An 18,342-nucleotide genomic window follows, 5' to 3' on the forward strand; every position below is an offset into this window, starting at 1 on the left:
GATTCTTTGTGGGCCCCGCCCAGCAGGAGGCCGCTGCACTCACCCTCATACATCTCCAGGATGTGGACGGTGTCGCCGATCTGCAAGGACAGTTCCACGTCTTGAGATGCATTGTAGTTATAAATTGCTGTGAATGAAGAAAAAAGGGGAGGGGAGATTAGAAGCCACACACGTTTAAAAGTTACTGCCTGATAAATTCGTTCTAGCTCGCTTCTCTGCTATCAGGATAAAATCCTGACCAAATTTACAATCCATCTTCTGGAGGAGCCAAGGCGGGAGCTCAAGGCAGGAACCTGGGAGCAGGAATTGGAGTAGAAACCATGAAGGAACATTGCTTACTAGCTTGCTTCTCCTGGTTTGCTCAGTTACTCTACTTATACGGCCCAGGCCTACCAGCCTAGGGATGGTACTACCCACAATGGGCTACCTTCCACCAACCAACGAGTTCCCAGACCAAACAAATGAAGAATTCATCAGCTTAGGTTCCCTCTTTCCAGGTCTGTCAAGTTAACCCCCAACACTATCCATTACAGTACTGAACAAGGCAGCACATCTGCTGGATGATTTCATGTTATCCACTGTATGGGAAACATTAAACTGAGCTGTATGTCCTCCAACATGCTGACTGGTTGCCTAATACACACCACATCCTGTGTCAGATAAAAAAAACATAGATGTCGCCTCTGTTCCTAGGAAACATGATAGTCTAGTGGGAGGAAGAAAGATATCAAACGTACAATCCGGATCCCAGAAATAACTCTTTAGTTAGACTTGGGACAACACTACCAAAGAATCCAGGCTCAAGAATACAATGAGAACTTCTGTAGGTCAGTCCCCTTGTCCATGAGACAACAACCAACGTGAAACTCATTCAAACTTATGGTCTTTTAGGGCACAGGGGGAGTAGTCTCTGGGCTTCCCTGACATGGTGCTCAGCAGTGACTTGAATGCATTTGAGTGACATCTGCCTCTAGTAACGGAGTGATAAAGGTCACAATGCAGGGATGGCACCTTGTCCCAGGCCTCATACTGTAGTGACCCTAGTACTCCATAATTCCGAGGACCATGTTAAGTCCCCAGAACAGAAAGCAGCAGACTAAATCATGACTAAACTGGGGAAGAAGAGGCCAGAGCTTTACATAGGTGTTTTACCATAACTCCACAGGAGTGACTAAGAAGCATATGGAAACATGTTCAGTGATATTAGTCATGAGGGGAATGCAATTCAAAACCGCCATCAGATGCCACATACACACCCCCTAGAACGACTGCATTTAAAAGGATGTTTGCCAAGACAACACAGCATCTGGAACTTACAACCTTGGCTGGCAGGGCTGCAAAATGGGAGCCCCTTTAGAAACAAGACAGGCAGTTTCTTAAAAGTTAAATAAACTTACTAATTTATTTAAATTTGTCTAAATTTAATTTATTTTTATTTTTAATAAAATTAAATTTATAAGTTACTTAATAATTAAATTTAAATTAAGAGTAGATTAGACTCAGCAAATCCACTCCTAGGAGAATGACAGAAAGAAGAAAAACTACATCGCACCTACACAATACCCTTAGCTCAATGTTGGTAGCTGCTGCTTGGGGAAGAGATTTCCAAACCAATCTCCAGCAGCTGTGTGTGCTGCTTCATCAGGCAAATGGAGCTGAGGATCCTTAGTTACTTAGGGTGTTTTTTTACAAGTTGAAGAAAGATGAGAACGCATGGAAGCTGAGATTTGCTGTGACCTAACTAATTGGAACGGCCAGCCACCACTGGGAGCCAGCAGTGGAATGGGCTAGACTCTCCTGGGGGTCTTCAGGGGCATGCAGACCAGTCCACACCTTCATTTCAGAACTCTGGGCTCCAGAACTTGAGATAACACATTCCTGTTGTTTCGAGCCATTGAATATGCCACCATTGGTTACAGCAGCCACTGGAACCCAACGTGGCTATGCTGTACACAACAGTAAACAAGATGAAACACCTCAGCTACGGCTGGGTACACAAACTATGTATGGTAGCATGTGCTGTGATGTCTGCACCAGGTACACTGTACAACCCCATCCTGTGAGGAGAGGAAGACTCAGTGCTATTCAGTCTGTTACAAACCGTGGTGTGGCCCAGACACAGCCTAAGCAAGCCCTCTCCTATATTGTTACCCCAGATGACTGACTGACCTAAAATGATGTAGGTGCTAGCAGGCAACACCTGCATTGTGTCACTTAAGAAACACGGCCTGTAAAGTTTCTGCCCCATCAACATGAGGACCTGACATTGGAACCCCAGCACTCATCTTCAATGCCTGGTGTGGGCACAAGTGCACCTTGCATAGGGTACGTGAAGGCAGGAGGATTCCTGGGGCTCACTAGTCAGCCAGTCTAGCCAGTCATGAGCTCCAGGTTCGGTGAGAGAACGAACCTGTCTCAGAAAATAAAGCGGAGAGCAATGAAACAAGACATCTAACGTCGATTTCCGCCCTCCACACACATTTATCCTATATGCCTGCACATGCATGTACACATGAACACATACACTATACACATACATATACACACATGCACACACACATGCACACCCAAAAAGAGAAAACGAGAACAAAAAAAATACCAACACATATTCAATGGACACGGTATCTCTTCCAAATAGTTCTGATCTGAAGTGAATCACACCTTGTTAAACAACATTGAGTCCCATTCCCACCACTAACCGTATCGTCTGGTCATTTATTTTGTATCACAGACTGTCCTAGAGAGTAACAAACACAGCGATGTGGCTCCTGAGCCCTGGTTAAAACAGATGGAGGGCTGGCGGTAATTCAGTGCAATGGAATACTATACAGCAACAGAGAAGAATGTATACAGACACACGCCACAACCTGGGTAACCGCAAAGTACACTAAGCAAAAGAAGACATACATCCCGTTTGTCTCTGGAATGTTCAGAACATGATGATCTGTCAGGCATTACAGCAAATGATGGGCTGCTCTAGCTGGGTATGAGAACGGACACTGAGCAACCTATCCATTCAGGGACTTCTTAGGGCAGTGGACACACCCCAGACTGAACTATGGCGACAGTTAAATGGTTCCATCATTACTTAATAACATCACTAGACTGGGGGCTGGGAGAAAAGCTCAGTGGTTAAGAGCTCTTACTGCTGTCGTAGAGGACCTGGGTTCAGTTCCCAGCACCCATACCCACATCAAGCATCAGGGGACTTAACACTGTCTTCTAGCCAGATACCTGCTCAGAAGTGGTACACATAAATTCACACAGACACACAGACACACACAAACAAATAAACATTTCAAAAACCCATTAGGCATTGAAAATACATGGATGTGACCGTCTATATATTATGCTTCAGAGAAACGTTCTTTAAATAGATTTATTTCTTGTCATTATTAATGGGTAATCCATATCCGCGTGAGAAAAAAGTACGAATGTGGGAGATTCAGCTATAAACAAGGAATTCACTGTAGGAGTCATTTCGACAGGTCTGAAGAGCAGGATGGCCATCCTCATATCCTACCCAGTTACGGGGAAGAAAGGTGTCCCATCCCTGCCTGTGGTGGGCACATCCTGTTCTCCTCTCCCTGGGCTGCAGCCCGGCTCCTGTCAGAGTAAACTTGTCAGTGACAGAAGAGGATGAGCACACCACTGGGCTCCTCTCACAAGTGGCCTCTCCTTTATGAAGGAGGTCACAGTTCCAAACAGTGTCCTTCTGCAGGGCACTTGGAGAAGTACCCTAGCAGTCATTTTCTATTGCACTTTCAGAGTAGCCTGTGGTTTTTGAATAAGGACTGGCTGGGGAAGTGGGTTAGGAGAAATGACACAGAACGCAGGAGGAGCGAGTTCAGGCCTCCCAGGGCCTGTTGGTGTGTCCCCAGCCTCCAGCTGCTGCAATTGCACAACAGCTCAACTCCATCTGACTGCTACAGCTTGCTCTAAGGGTTTACCCTTGAAGCATGTGGTGGGTTTTCTACAGAAAACATGGCTCTTAGATTCCTGACACCACCTAGACTCCATTCACAGCTATCCACTGAAATGCTTCTTCCTGTCACCCCTCCCCCACGGAAACAGGAAGTAGTGAGGCCACTTTGTCACAAGCTGGGTAATGACCATCTTCATTCTTCCTGATTCTTAGTCATGGGAAAGCAAGCAGAGGATCTCAAAGGCAGTCTACTGCTGTCGGCTCCAGGTAAAAGCACCTGCCCAGGATGGCTGGAAACACAGGCATGCATATTTACAAATACATGTGCATGTTCACATGTACATGCGCGCGCGCGCGCACACACACACAGGAATGAACCTAACCGCACACACAGGCACAAAGACAGACACATGCTCATGCATGTACACACAAGTGTGCACACACACACACACACACACACACACACAAAGACTAGCAATCTCCAAACATTCCAGTCTTTTTTTTTTAAGATTTATTCATTTATTATATATAAGTACACTGTAGGTGTCTTCAGATACACCAGAAGAGGGCATCAAATCTCTTTACACATGGTTGTGAGCCACCATGTGGTTGCTGGGAATTGAACTCGGGATCTCTGGAAGAGTAGTCGGGTGCTCTTAACCACTGAGCCATCTCTCCAGTCCCAAACATTCCAGTCTTAATTATGCACCTTTTCTTCTACTGTCTGTCAAATTCATCCTCTTCTCTAGTCAATACTCTTCTCTCAGGGGCTGGAGAGATGGCTCCGCAGTTAGAGAGCAACAGCTGCTCTTCCAGAGGACCTGAGTTCAATTCCCAGCACTCCCAAAGGCGCTCATAATCATCTGTAACTCCAGTCCAAGAGACGGATGCTGTGTCCTCTTCTGACAAACTCGGCACCAAGCACATAGTATATAGAGACACGTGCAGACAAAATAGCTGTGCACATAAAGTGATTATTTTCTTTTTGTTATTTTGTCTTTTTTTTTTCTTTTTTCCCCGGAGCTGAGAACCGAACCCAAGGCCTTGCGTTTGCCCAAACACTCTACAACTGAGCTAAATCCCCAACCCCGTGATTATTTTCAAAAAGACTTATATTCTCCTTAAAATTCACTGTTCAACTCCTGTCTTAACCATTGCCTCTCTCTTTAGAACAACCCAAATCTCACATCCACAATTCAACTCCACCAAACAGCCCCCTGAGCACCCCCTCTCCACCCAGCATGAGTCCCTCTTCTCTGAAGTCTCACAATTTTCCCCTTCCAGAAATATGAGTTAGTAATCACAGATAATCTTCTGCAACTGTCTGCCATAAGTAGGAGGTGAAGCCCTCCCAAATGTAGACCTGGCTTCAGGCTGCCTTTGGTCAACTACTCATGAATCACAGACATAACCCAAAGAGTAATCCAAGGTACAAATGACGACTCTTGTTTTATTTTGAGCATCACCCTATGCCATGTTATCTCTAACTCTTTGCAGCTTTGCCGCTGTATCTCTATATTCCCCATCACCCCAGGGCTGGCATTACAGACTTGTAGCCACCATGCTCAGTGCATGCGATGCTGGGGATATAACCTAGGACTCTGTGCGTGCTCAGCCAGCATTCTAATGTCTGGCCATGTTTCCACGCCTATCTTACATTTTAAGCAGATGCTTTGTCCTTTTTTTAATACCCCATTAGCCTATTTTCCCACCCCCACTCCTCCCTCCCTGGTCCCCTTCTTCCTTTCAAACACTCTTTCTACTTTCACATTACATATACACGCATGTGGTATATACATATATACACATATGTGTCTGGACTCTGTCATTCTCAGGCTGGCTATTGACACAAGGCTCTACCTTTGTATCCATCTCCCTGCAAATACATAATTTCATCCTTAATTTTTAATGACTGAATTAAAACCTCCATTATATATGCATACATTTTCCAAAAAATTATTCGTAAATATTATTTGTAATCCTTCTACAAAACACACAGAACATTCAGCCATCCGCCACTTCTTCCCCCAGTGCAACTGTGCTTCTGCTTCTCTTCAAAATGGCACTCGTGGTTTCCCATGGCATAGCATCAGGCTATCAGAAATCACCTCTCCAGACGCTTGGTCACACAAGAAAAAAAATATATATTTCTTTTCAAAAAATAAAACAAAAAAAAAGATGTATATTTCTTTCCAACAGAGGCTGTCAAAGAGATTCCTACTGGGAACAGATTCCTTCAACAATGTTCCTATAGAAATGAGCCAAAATACCAGTGTGCTCTACCCCATTCATGTCTCTGGGTAGAAGTGCAAACACGACTGGTCCATCTCGCCACTGCCCTCACCTGAGGACACCTCAGATTTCCCCTGGAGCTGCTGAACCACACAGTTCTGCTGAACCGCACAGCTGGCAACTCGAGAGCTGAGACTACCAAGGGCTAGATTCAGCTCGGCAACCACAAAGTTCTTGGTGAGACTGCCCATTCTCCTCTGCTCAGGATGGCCAGTGACAGTGACAGTGTTCCCTGGAATAGTCTCGAAATAGAGATGAACCAAGACTCTCTTGCTAAATGGAAATACTAGCTCTAAAGCCGTCCTTGGTCATAAAAACCCATGGCTGGTGATCATCCTGTGCTAACCTGATGCTGTTTTAAGAACAGGATAAAAAGTAGTGTGCTAGGTGAGAAACTAATGCTTTCATTCTAGAACATGAAGAACATGAAGAAATCAGGGGACTGGTGAGATGGCTCAGTGGTTAAGAGCAGTGGCTGCTCTTCTAGGACCTGGGGTCAACTCCCAGCACCCACAAGACAGCTCACAACAGTCTGTAATTCCAACTCCAAAGGATCCAACACCCTCACACTGACATACATGCAGACAGGACATCAATCAATGCACATAAGATAAAAATAACTTTTTAAGATTTATTTTTATTAATTTATATATCTGTGCCTGTGCATTGTATGTATGCTCTAAGCCCCCATGTAGGTGGTGAAAATCAAACCAAGGTCTTTCATAACAACGAGAAGTGTCTTTAACCACTGAGCCAACTCCTCAGCCCATAATTTAAAAAGACAGGGAGAGAAGAAGAGAGGAAGGAAGGAAGGAAGGAAGGAAGGAAGGAAGGAAGGAAGGGAGGGAGGGAGGGAGGAAGAAAGGAAAGAAGAATGGAGGGAGGAAGGGAGGAAGGAAAGGAAGGGAGAAAGGAAGGAAGGAAAGGGAGGGAGGGAAGGAAGGAAGGAAGGAAAGAGGGAGGGAGGGAAGAAAGGAAGGGAGGGAGGGAGAAAGGAAGGAAGGGGGAGGGAGGGAGGAAAGAGAGAGGGAGGGAAGGAAGGCAAGAAGAAAGGAAAGAAGGAGGAAGGGAAGAAGGAAGGGAAAGAAGGAAAGAAGGAAAGGGAGGGAGGGAAGGAAGGAAGGAAAGAGGAAGGGAGGAAGGGAAGGAAGGTGGAGGGAGGGAGGGAGGAGAGAGGGAGGGAGGGAGGGGAGGAAGGAAGTCAGGCAAATGCTGGGGATGTAGCTCAGGTAGAACAGAGCACTTACATACGTGGCCTGGGTTCAGTCACCAGCACAACACAAACCAGGCATGGTGGTACAAGCTGTAATCCCAGTTCTGGTGAGGTGGAGGCAGGCAGGAGAATCAGTTCCCCCTTTCCTACACAGAAAGCTGGAGGCCAGACTTGGTTACAGAAAAGCCCTTCTCAAAACAAAACAACAAAACCTAAAGGGAAAAGAGAAAGCTAGGGACAGGGGGAAGCTAGGAAATCCTAAAATTAAACAGAGCAGAATTCGAGACTTTCTTTTTTCTCTCTCTCTCTCTCTCTCTTTTCCATTTGCAAACAGCATGCCTTTCAAGGACTTAACTTAATCTAGACCTCAGTTTCTCATCTACAAAACAAGAACCAGACTGGATGACTCAAGGGCCCTTAGCTCCAGCCTCCTGATTCATGAAGTGACAATCCAGGCCAGAGAAACGCACTGCTTTGAACTGGCAGGCACCACCACAAGCTCTTGTTTTGTCTGAGGAAATTAAACAAGAATAGGGAGTCTGCTGCATAAAAATTGCTTCCCTGACTGCTTAGTACAAGGTTGGGAGAGACAAATTGCTGGAATTCTTCCCTAAGCAGCTTACTGTTTATACCAGGAAAGTGTAGTAAGGCAGAGCCAAACAGACAAGACAGTGTGTCTACAAATGTAAAGTAAGTTTGCTTCTCACCAAATCCTAGATTTAGCTTTTTCTTTGAAACTAGGATTATGAGGGGGGGCAGGAGGCTAAAGATGAAAGAAAATTGAAAACTGCATAATAAGCAACCAAAAGAACACTTTTCGAAGCTACAAAGAGGATCAGTTTTAAGGAAGGAAAGTCTGCTGGCCATGAGCTATAAATCTTTCTAATGAATTGAGATCTTTCATGAGTGCCCAAATTATAGTCCCCCGAGGAACAACTGGAACATTTCATTTTTTAATAGATAGAATCTATAGAAGTATAATAAGCAAAGGATACAGTCCCAATCTGAGTCCTTTGTTACGCAGAATATTAAGGTGACTGATTTATTCATCTCTGTTTTTGAACCTGACGTATGTCTATGTCTCTGACTCTCTATCTCTGTCTCTCTGTCTCTCTCAGTCTCTGTTTCTCTGTCTTTGTCTCTCTCTCTGTCACACACACACACACACACACACACACACACACACACACACACACACACGGTCTCCTGCCTCAGTCCCCAAGGTAGAATAGGCGTGTACCACCACACTCCTGTTTTTTTTTTATTTCATTATTGTATCATCTATCTGGGTTTGGCCATTAGTTCTATCAAGACTAAAGATTCACAACTATCTTTGACCTTCACTCTGGCTTTAATGCACTAATATTCTAGATGACAGGCAAATGGATTTTTTTTTTAAATCTTAAATATAACCTCACAATAAGGGTTAGCTAGTGTCAACAACAGGTACAATACCAAGAAGTACAAAAAGTCTATTATTTCACACCAACAACCAGGTTTCAAACCAGCCTATGTGCACTGAAATAGCCATGTCCCATCCTGCTTGATGTGCCTGAGCCAGGGGTTTTCAATCAGAATGCCTGTTGCAATTCTTAACAACAGTGCCCTTCCCAAAGAGGAGCAGGAGTTTCTAGGCTTTTTACTTCCTCAACCCTTCAAAAGAACAGAGGCTGTCATGACCAACTTCAGAAGTCTCTTTTTTGTTATTATTACTACTTTATGTGCAGTAGTGTTTTGCTTCCATATGTGCCTGTGTGAGAGTGTTAGAGCCCTGGAACTAGAAGCACAGACAGTTGTGAGTTGCCAAGTGGGCATGGGGGATTGAACCCAGTTCCTCTGGAAGAGCAGCCAGGGCTTGTAACAGCAGCGCCTTCTCTCCAGCCTGAATTCCAGAAGTTTCTAATCTGAAGATCCAATGTAAGTTTATAGGTTGAATGTCTTGATCTAGATAGATATTAGCCCAACTATAGTTTACTGACTGGGTCTCTGGTACCAAAAGCCCACGAGCCACCTCACCTAAACTAACAGGGGATTATGTTTAATCTTTTATGAGAGGAGAGCTGAAACACAGCAATTCAAAATTACAGAATAAAAAGTCTGTAGGATACGAACACGGGGACTTTCCCCCCCACAGCTTCCTCATCTGAAGAGCAGAGGTCACAGCCCATTATTCATATGGTTTGTGGGGCCCAGAAAGGGGAATCTGTGCAGTGGCCCTTGGATTGTGACTAACACCTGGCAGGCACCGACTACAGGGCAGTCAGTCACCTGCCCTCTCCTTTGTCCCCTTCCTTTCCCTGCTCAGCTTCCTACTTAGAGCACAACCTCATCAGCATCCTTAAGGATGGACACTGTCATGCTCACCTGTGTTAGAAGCCACAGAGTGAAAACTGCCAATCAAGAAGGACTAGAGTAATCAGGGGACAAGGTAATCTTCAAAGTCCTTCCCGGGCTGCAGGACAACGGTCTGCATGTGATTTGGGCTGGGAATGCATTTTACTGCTGGCAACTAAGAGTTACCCTGGAGAAGTAGCCCTTCCATCTGGGATGTTTTTAGATCTAAGCTCTCTCCCTTTTAATCTCTTCCAGGCACTTCTGTAATGACTCATTGGAGGAGCCATTGTGTGGGTCAGGTCGGCAACACTCTTAATCACACCTCTCCATCTGAAGATCATTGATTGTTTGTCTCTCTGTTTCATTGACCTCTGTTCCTTTTCACTGAACTCCTTCTTGCTAATCAAACAAGGAAAAAGGAGAAGGAAAAAGAGAGTGGGGAAGGTCTGATTCTAACTAACAGTTTTAGGCACAAGTGAGAGAAAGCAGACCAGAACGACTATATCAATCACAATAAGACTGCATCTGAAGAACCAGGCTCATTAGCATATACTTGGAGTCTCAGCACAAAGGAGACAGGAGCAGGATTACTGACCTGAGTTCAAGGACAACCTAGACTCTACACAACAAGAATCAGACTAGCCACTGCTACATAGTGAAGGTGTGTCAAAATAAACAAGCGATTGCTCCAGAGACAGGTTCTTAGTAAATGAAAATTAAGAGATCTATGATTAAATCAGTCATATCTGGGATTATTTTGAGTTTACTGCATCCAATAGAAGTCATAAGTGAGGAAAAGAGTAAGAAGCTAGAGGCCAGAATAATAGAATCTAGGAGAAGACCTTTGAATGACAGTTAATGATGCCAATGGCTACTTTTCTCCATAAGTACAAAACAACTCTAAGACAAACCTCATTTCAATGAGGAAAACAATGATCCTCAATGGAAATCTGTTCATTTCTGCTATCTACCTGGAAGGGTGAGGAATCCAGTAGCAGCTTTTAAGGTGAGCACACTTCCCAGCAGAGCTTGCAGCCCCACAGCCTATCCAAAGACAAGGGATGCCCTGCAGTCCCAGTATCAAGCCTGGGAGGCTCCTAAAACTGACCCCAGCTTCTTTGACATTACAAACAAGAGGGCCCCAGATGACTGACCCTCAGTGAGAAAATAGATGGATGTGTGTGTGTGTGTGTGTGTGTGTGTGTGTGTGTGTGTGTGTGTGCGCGCGTGCGCGCATGCATACATTTCATGGAGGTCAGAAGCCTCAGATTCTCCTGAGCTGAAGTTACAGGTGGTTGTGAGCTATCTGATGTGAGTGCTAAGAACTGAACTCAGGTCCTCTGCAAGAGAGGTTTGTGCTCTTAACCACTGAGCCATCTCTCCAGCTCTGTAAGTGATCATTATAAGAAGCTAGAATAAACATCATCCTGTATTTAACTATACTTCTGAACAGAGAAAACAGCAGAGACATAAAAACAAATGAGTGGACAAAAAAGATGGATAAAGGTATACCACCAAGCCTGACAACCAGAGTTCAATGGCTAAGGCCACAGAATAGAAGGAGAGAACCAACTCCTACAAGTTGTTCTCTGATGTCTACTCAAGTTATAACACTCATGGAGACACATGCACACACACGTCCATGGAGACAGACACACACACCCATGGAGACACACACAAACACACCCATGGAGACCCACACACACACTCATGGAGACACACAAACACACACACACACACACACACACACACATACACACACAGTATGAAATTTGAGAAAATAAAAACAAATGAGCAACTGCCATTTATGTAAGAAATAAATGATCTATAAATCAGAAAGCAAGCGATTATCAGATCCATGGTTGTGCAAGAAGCTCATCCTTTTATGTTTATCATATATGTGTATACACACATATATTTAGCAATATATATAATCTTCTTATGTTTATCATATATGTATATATGCACATATATTTAGCAATAATATAAATAATCTTTTTCAATTTTACCTTCTCCCAGAACCTAAAGGCTCATACAATACTTCCATCCCACATACACACTCTACATCCCACAGACACTATTTCATGATAATCCCTTATGTTTCAAAAAATTTCACATGCACTCCATTTTCTCCTCAAATACAGCTAATGACAACCAAATGTAACATTATAAAGTTCTGCAATTTCAACATGCCTCTTGACTTATCCCCAAAGCTATAAAGTATTTTTAGGCATGAATACTCATAAAAGGAAAATATAGTTCACAAAAAAAAAATCTGACCACTAAACTCACAACACCATCTAAACATTAATAGGAAAATCATGTTTCAACAGAGAAATCTAGGCTTGATGGCTTGCTTGTCTTCTGGCATTTAAAAATAAATCCAATCTAAAATAAGTGGGAAATCTATCTGCTATTCTTCCACATTTCAGTACTATACTTCATTTTCATACAAGTCACTCGGATGACGTGGGGTAGCAGCGAGCTGCAGCCACTGCCTTGGCAGAAATGGAAAACCCAGCAGTTCCAAGTTCTGCCTGCACCCTGTATACCACTATGGGTAGGCTTCCTACAGACAAAGACATCCTGTGTCATGAGTTGTGTATATCCTATGTACATGCTTCATTCACCATTCACCCCTCCAACCAATCTTTCTGCTCTATAGTGAAACTTTTCAGAATAACAGATCATAATGCTAGATGAGAAAAGGGGAGGGGAACCAGACTAAGAAAAAAACAAAAGATAGTTTCAACAGAGCGCTGGGGACACTTGGCTTTGGTCACTCAGACTCAAGGGTGAAAGAGTCATCTCAGAGGTTCCATTTTCATCCTACCTCAGAGCCTTCTTGCCTTGTCTGAATGCAAGATAATCCCCCTGTGGCCTTGATCTCGGTCATCCTCCGTCCACTCTTCCCACAGACAATAAGAATCACATCATGGGACGGCAGAGATGAAGGAATATTCCCAAAGCACTCACCAGGAAAGAACCAGTCATGAGAGGCTTCACAACACTCTTCTCCACTCTTCCCCCTTACTTGCTAAGAAGTCTCAACCCTCAGGGCCCCAAACACACCATTCTCTAGAGTCCTGGCATTCCAGTAGCTCTTTGAACACTTCATACAAGGTCTTATTTCTCAAAATCTCACAATACTTCCCTGCCTATGTTTTAAGAACTTCTAAAGTTCCTTTCTAAGAGTCTCTTTTTGTAATTCCCAAATAGGGCTCTGGCTACTTTCCTCCATCCAACCTAATGCTAACCATAAATTAAATTTACAAAAGCCCAATTCAGCCGCAGCGTGCTCTGGATGACAATTCTAAGCTACCTAACTGAGCTGAGTCAACCTTCTTAGTTACTATTGCTGTGGAGAGACACCATGGCTAAGAAAGTACTTAATTTGGGGGTTGCTTACAATTCCAGAGGGTGAATTCATAACCATCATGGTGGTGAGCATGGCAGCAGGCAGGCAGGCAGGCATGGCACTAGATCACTGGCTGAGAACATACAACTGACAAAAGGAAGAAGGGAGACAAAGAGAGGGCCTGACTTGGGCTTATGAAACCTCCAAGCCCCACCCCCCACCCAACAGCCCCGCCCACCAAGCATCTTTTCCCACAAGGCCAAACTCCTAATCCTTCCCAACAGTTCACCCACTGCAGACCATTCAAATGTAGGAGCCTAATAGTGGCATTCTTATTCAAACTACCACAGCAATGCAACCGGCTATGTGAAGTGACCTGCCAGGGTCCCTCTCGGGGCAAAGGGCCGCCTTCAACCAGGCCTCACATTGGCAAAATCTATTTGTCATGGGCTTTTGGTCCATGGGGCTTCCCCAGGAGTCACCAGAGGACCTGTATATATCCATTTCTATCTGAAACTGTTAAGACTTTTCTTCCATGCTGAAATTCTCAAGTGGAAGTTAAAGAATATTGGTGAAGCATCTTGTCTTGTCTGTACCCCATAATGGTGGTTGTTGGGGTAGAAATCTAGCCTCGAGTCCGGACAAACCACACAAGGCCAACATGATTCCACGTGGAGTGATTTAATGAAAGGACAAGACAAGGGACAGGGAGGAGAGAGAGAGAAAAAGACGAGAGGAGTGGAGGCCAGCCATGAGCACGTGGAGAGAAGGGGGAGGGGAATGGGGAGAGAAGGGACAAAGGGGGACTAGGATAAGAGCAAGAGAGCAAGAGTAAGGGAGTGAGGGAGGGGGCAAGCAGCCCCTTTTATAGTGTCAGGCATACCTAGCTGTTGCCAGGTTACTATGGGGGTGGAGCTTAGACAGAATGCTAACGGTGGGGGATAGAGTTAATGCCATTTTGGCAACTCCTTGGCTCTTTGAAGGAACTAAGAAGGGTAAAGTTAGTTGTCTAAGTTTAGAAGCAACTAGATCCCTGCCACATAATGGAGGAAATATAGTAATATGGAAGATGTTTCAACATTTAAACCATCTCAATTTATGCTTATCTTATTTTCTTCTGGACTGAAGAGGTTTTATTTGAATTGGCCTAAGATTGGAAACAATCCAAAATTTCTTCAACTCCAGAACAAATAGACTGTGGTACATCCATTGCCTAGAAGAATTGCACTCGGTAATGGGAAAGACAGTTGCAGTTGTACACAAGGTGTTTAAGGAGGGTGGGGGAGCAGTTCAAGTAATGAAGCCAGACTCCAGAGGATGCACAGGGTCCTGCACTGCCCTGTGGTTATAACATTCTGGAGGAGAGAAAACCAGAAGACAGGAAGATGGAGTAATGCTTGCCAAGGGCTAAGGCTGGATGATGGCTGATGATGAAGGAGCATGTGGGGACATCGGGGACAGAGGACTGAGCTCCCAATTCTAGCTGCTGGGTGCTCCATGATTGTGTGGTCTGTCGAATCTCGAACAACTAAGCAGGACAGTAAATGACAAGGCCAGCAACTCAAACATAAAGTAGAACTGCTCGCCCATTAACGGTGTCTAAATAACGACTTACTGGGTAGAGAACCGAGTAAGTGTGATGCATTCCCACACCATAGGTGAAAAAGAAAAAATAACTAGGGATTTAATTTGAAAAGAAAATCCTTAAGTACTAAATTTTTAAAAAATTATAAATATTTTCATAATTTTGGAAAAATCAAAATTTCCTCACTGACAATCAAGTGGAAAAAGTTAAAAACTACAGGTTTGGTCCTACAAAAAAATTAAAACTCCCATTGGATAAACAGCCCACGACAGAAAAATTCACCACAGAAAACATGTGACAAAAGATATAAATCACCAACAGTCAAAAGAGGGAGAAAAGGAATGCTATGAGGTCAGTGAGATTACTACCGGAGAATACATGCAGGTCAGACCCAGAAGCCTCAAGCCCGTGGGGCCCATAAATGATGAATGAACTTCACTTTCACCGATATGGATCAAAGTAATAAAATGTAAAATGTGGCAGTCAAAGGTGGAAGGAAGCATGTGTACGAGATACACCCTGCATCCAGTACAGACTGGACAGAAGAGTACAGAAGGACTCTGCATCCTTCCACAGCCACATTTGCCCAACCACATTCATTGCTGCTCTGTTGATCATAGCCAGAAATCAGAAACAACCTAGCTGTTCCTCATCAGAAGAACAGAAAAGAAACTGTGGTACGTTTACACAATGGAGTACTACTCAGCTGTTATAAACAATGAACAATAATGGGGAAACAGCCCCAACTCCTGTCACCAAAGTTTTTAGTACCAGAAATGGATTACATCTAATCGATTTGTTAGCCAAAGGGACCCCAAGAGAATTCCAAAACAACCCGGGCTGTTGTCAAGACTATGGGTTGCTCTCCACAAAGCGGCAGCAAGGTCCCATTGCTGCCACCACCTCCATCGCTCATTGAACATGGAGAAGTGCAGCTGGTCCTACATAACCCCTATATTCTAGTGTTTTTGATACAAGAAGGTATTCCACAAGCTGTTAAAGGAGAAACATAAACATCGACCCAGCCACAGACCCTTTCATTCCCCATGGTGCCCTGCCTGCCATAAACTGGCGCAATGGTGGCTCACAGCCTGCAGGAGTAACCACCTAATATCTGATTTGCCTGAAGGCCCACTTCACAAGATGAAACCCATATCCAACACTGCTTGGGTGACCAAGAACCCAGAACTAGATAGCCCAGGGACCTAGGGTGACAATAAATAATACTGGCCAAAACAAAAATAAAACAAAAAAACAAAAATCAAACAAACACAAGTACAGCAGATGGGAACAGATAGTGACCCAAAGCCTTGGAACACTCAGTCCTAAATGAGATAATTCCATCAAATACCTCCCCCAAGGGCTCGGGAAACCCTGTGGAAGAGGAGGTAGAAAGAGTGTAATGGCCAATGGGGACACAGGACACCAAGGAAAGAAGACCTTCTAAACAGTGCTGGACTGATGAACCTATAAACTCAGGGACTGAAGCAGCACAGGGCCTACACAGGCCTGCACTAGATAGGGTCCTGATGTTGAAAGAACAACACACCTACCCATCCCTAACCCAGAAGCTGCCGCCAATGGAGAACCCCTTGCAAATGAACATTTAGTTTTCTCCAAGGGAGTCTCACTGAGGAAACAAACTTCTCTCAAGGGTAGTCCTGCTTGGCCAACAGAGAAGAAACTCAACGGCATCTTGGGAGGCTCCTCGGCTCATAAAGTTATGCCAGAGCTTCTCTTTCCACATTCTTTCATCTGTATTTTTTAATGTATATGTACTTTTCCTCTATATGCCCTACAGGTCCTTTGTATATCTATCAGCTCAGTGTTTTTATGGAATTCCTGAGTGTGCTAACAGGTGGGTCTCTGTGTCTATATCTGTGTCTTGTGCCTTTCCTTGGACTCTTTTCCTTCTGTTTGTTTTGTCCTGTTCCAATGTGTTAAGTCTTTTTTATTTCATTATTACCCTTAGAGGCCGACTTGCTTTTAAATGAGACACACAAAGAGAGTGGACATGATTGGGAGGAGTGATGGGATGATGTATGAGGAACGGGGGAGGGGAAATGTAATCAAGATGTATCATGAGGGTGGGAGCTATTTTTAACCAAAGGTGTGGCGGAGGGACCAACGATGTCCAGAGGGTACTATCCAGGATCTTGCCTCCTACCCCAACCCCAAGTGTGTGTGAACAGAATGGATGAATATGTTTGTGTGTCTGACTCTGCGTGTGCTGGGGATGAAACCAAAGACCAAGGCTGAACCCACTACACACAAGCTGACACCTTGTTTTCAGAAGCCCGTTCTGAAGATAAGACATAGCATTTCAGCTCTGTGAATTATGAAAAAATGGGCACAAGCACGCACATGCAAAAGCCACTCACATAAAATTAGCCTGGTCATAGAATGGAGCACAGAAACTTCAAGAAGTCCTTGTGCTTCATAATCCTTTTAAAAAGAAACCACTCTTGTGACTGTAGATGGCGACCATTTCAAGCTTACTTCGAATCCTTCATTACCTGTTTTTAACCTGTCTACTGGATTAGAGTTATTGATAGTCTGCATTAATTTTTCCAAACTAGCAAAAAAGCATGCTGTAATATTATATGTATCATAATCCCTTAAAATATTTTGTCTGTCTGTCTATAAGGTATGCGGTGTGGTGTGTGTGGAAGACAGAGGACACTTTTTATGAGTCAGTCCTTTTTAGGATCTGGGTTCCAGGAATGGAACTCAGGTCATCAGGCTTGGTGGCAGGCATTTTTACCAGCTGAGGCATCTTGCCAGCCCATCATTTTTGGTTAAGTGAATAAATGAGCTTCAAAAGTACAGAAATCTGTGTCTAAGGCTTTATACTAAATTGTTATCATGTGTTCAAAAGAACAGAGAAAGCATGAGCTACTTATTTTCATTTGATTACTTCTTTGATTATAAAAAGCAATTTGTGGCATACAAATACACCTCTGATTATGCAGATTTTACACAAAATAACTAACTAGATTCCAACTGGCTCTTCTAAAAGAACTGAGAAAAACGGTTGGAAAAAAGATGCATAGAAGGCAATGTATCTGAACACTGACAAGAAGCGCTGAAAAGAAAACTGTCGGGGATTTTCCAAGACCTTCTGTGCATTTCCACAGACTCGAAATAATCCAACGGACACAAAATTAGAGAATGAATCTGAGGAAGCAACCTAGAAAAAGACTTACAATTATGGCAATTTTTGTTTTGTGAGGAAAGGTATGTCAATAAGCAATGTTGGTACACTGGGCTACATATGAGAAAGAAAAAAGGAGAGTTCCTCACTCTATATACAAACAAACGTGTAAATAAATGAATATGTATATGAGTGAGTGAGTGAGTGAGTGAGTGAGTGAGTGAGTGAAGGAAGGAAGGAGGAAGGAAGAAAAACAGGAAGGAAGGAAGGAAGGAAGGGAGGGAGGAAGGAAGGAAGGAAGGAAGGAAGGAAGGAAGGAAGGAAGGAAGGAAGGAAGGAAGTCTTGAGCCTGGGCACTCAGTCACAAAGTTTGAGAACCACAGTAAGCAGCTTCCAACAGCAGTCTGCAGTGCCAGCCCTAGCAGAGAGGTCAGCACGCAGGACTCTCACACAAGCTGGCATGAATGCCAATGGCTCTCAG

General features: G+C 43.9%; 1 protein-coding gene across 3 annotated transcripts in view; it reads right to left on the reverse strand.

The window, feature by feature from the left end:
- The window catches only part of Dock5 (dedicator of cytokinesis 5), a 178,967-nt gene that overhangs the window by 127,586 nt on the left and 33,039 nt on the right, over positions 1-18,342 (reverse strand). For all 3 annotated transcript variants that reach the window (XR_015638031.1, XM_087585775.1, NM_001372012.1), the window contains exon 2: positions 44-127. Coding sequence is in view for 2 of the 3 variants with exons in the window: in NM_001372012.1 (NP_001358941.1) it covers positions 44-127 (84 nt within the window). In the remaining variant the exon portion in view is untranslated. The remainder of the gene's footprint in view (positions 1-43; positions 128-18,342) is intronic.

Source organism: Rattus norvegicus, chromosome 15 (assembly GCF_021556685.1).
Source record: "Rattus norvegicus strain SHRSP/BbbUtx chromosome 15, alternate assembly SHRSP_T2T, whole genome shotgun sequence".
NCBI classification, from domain to species: Eukaryota; Metazoa; Chordata; class Mammalia; order Rodentia; family Muridae; genus Rattus; species Rattus norvegicus.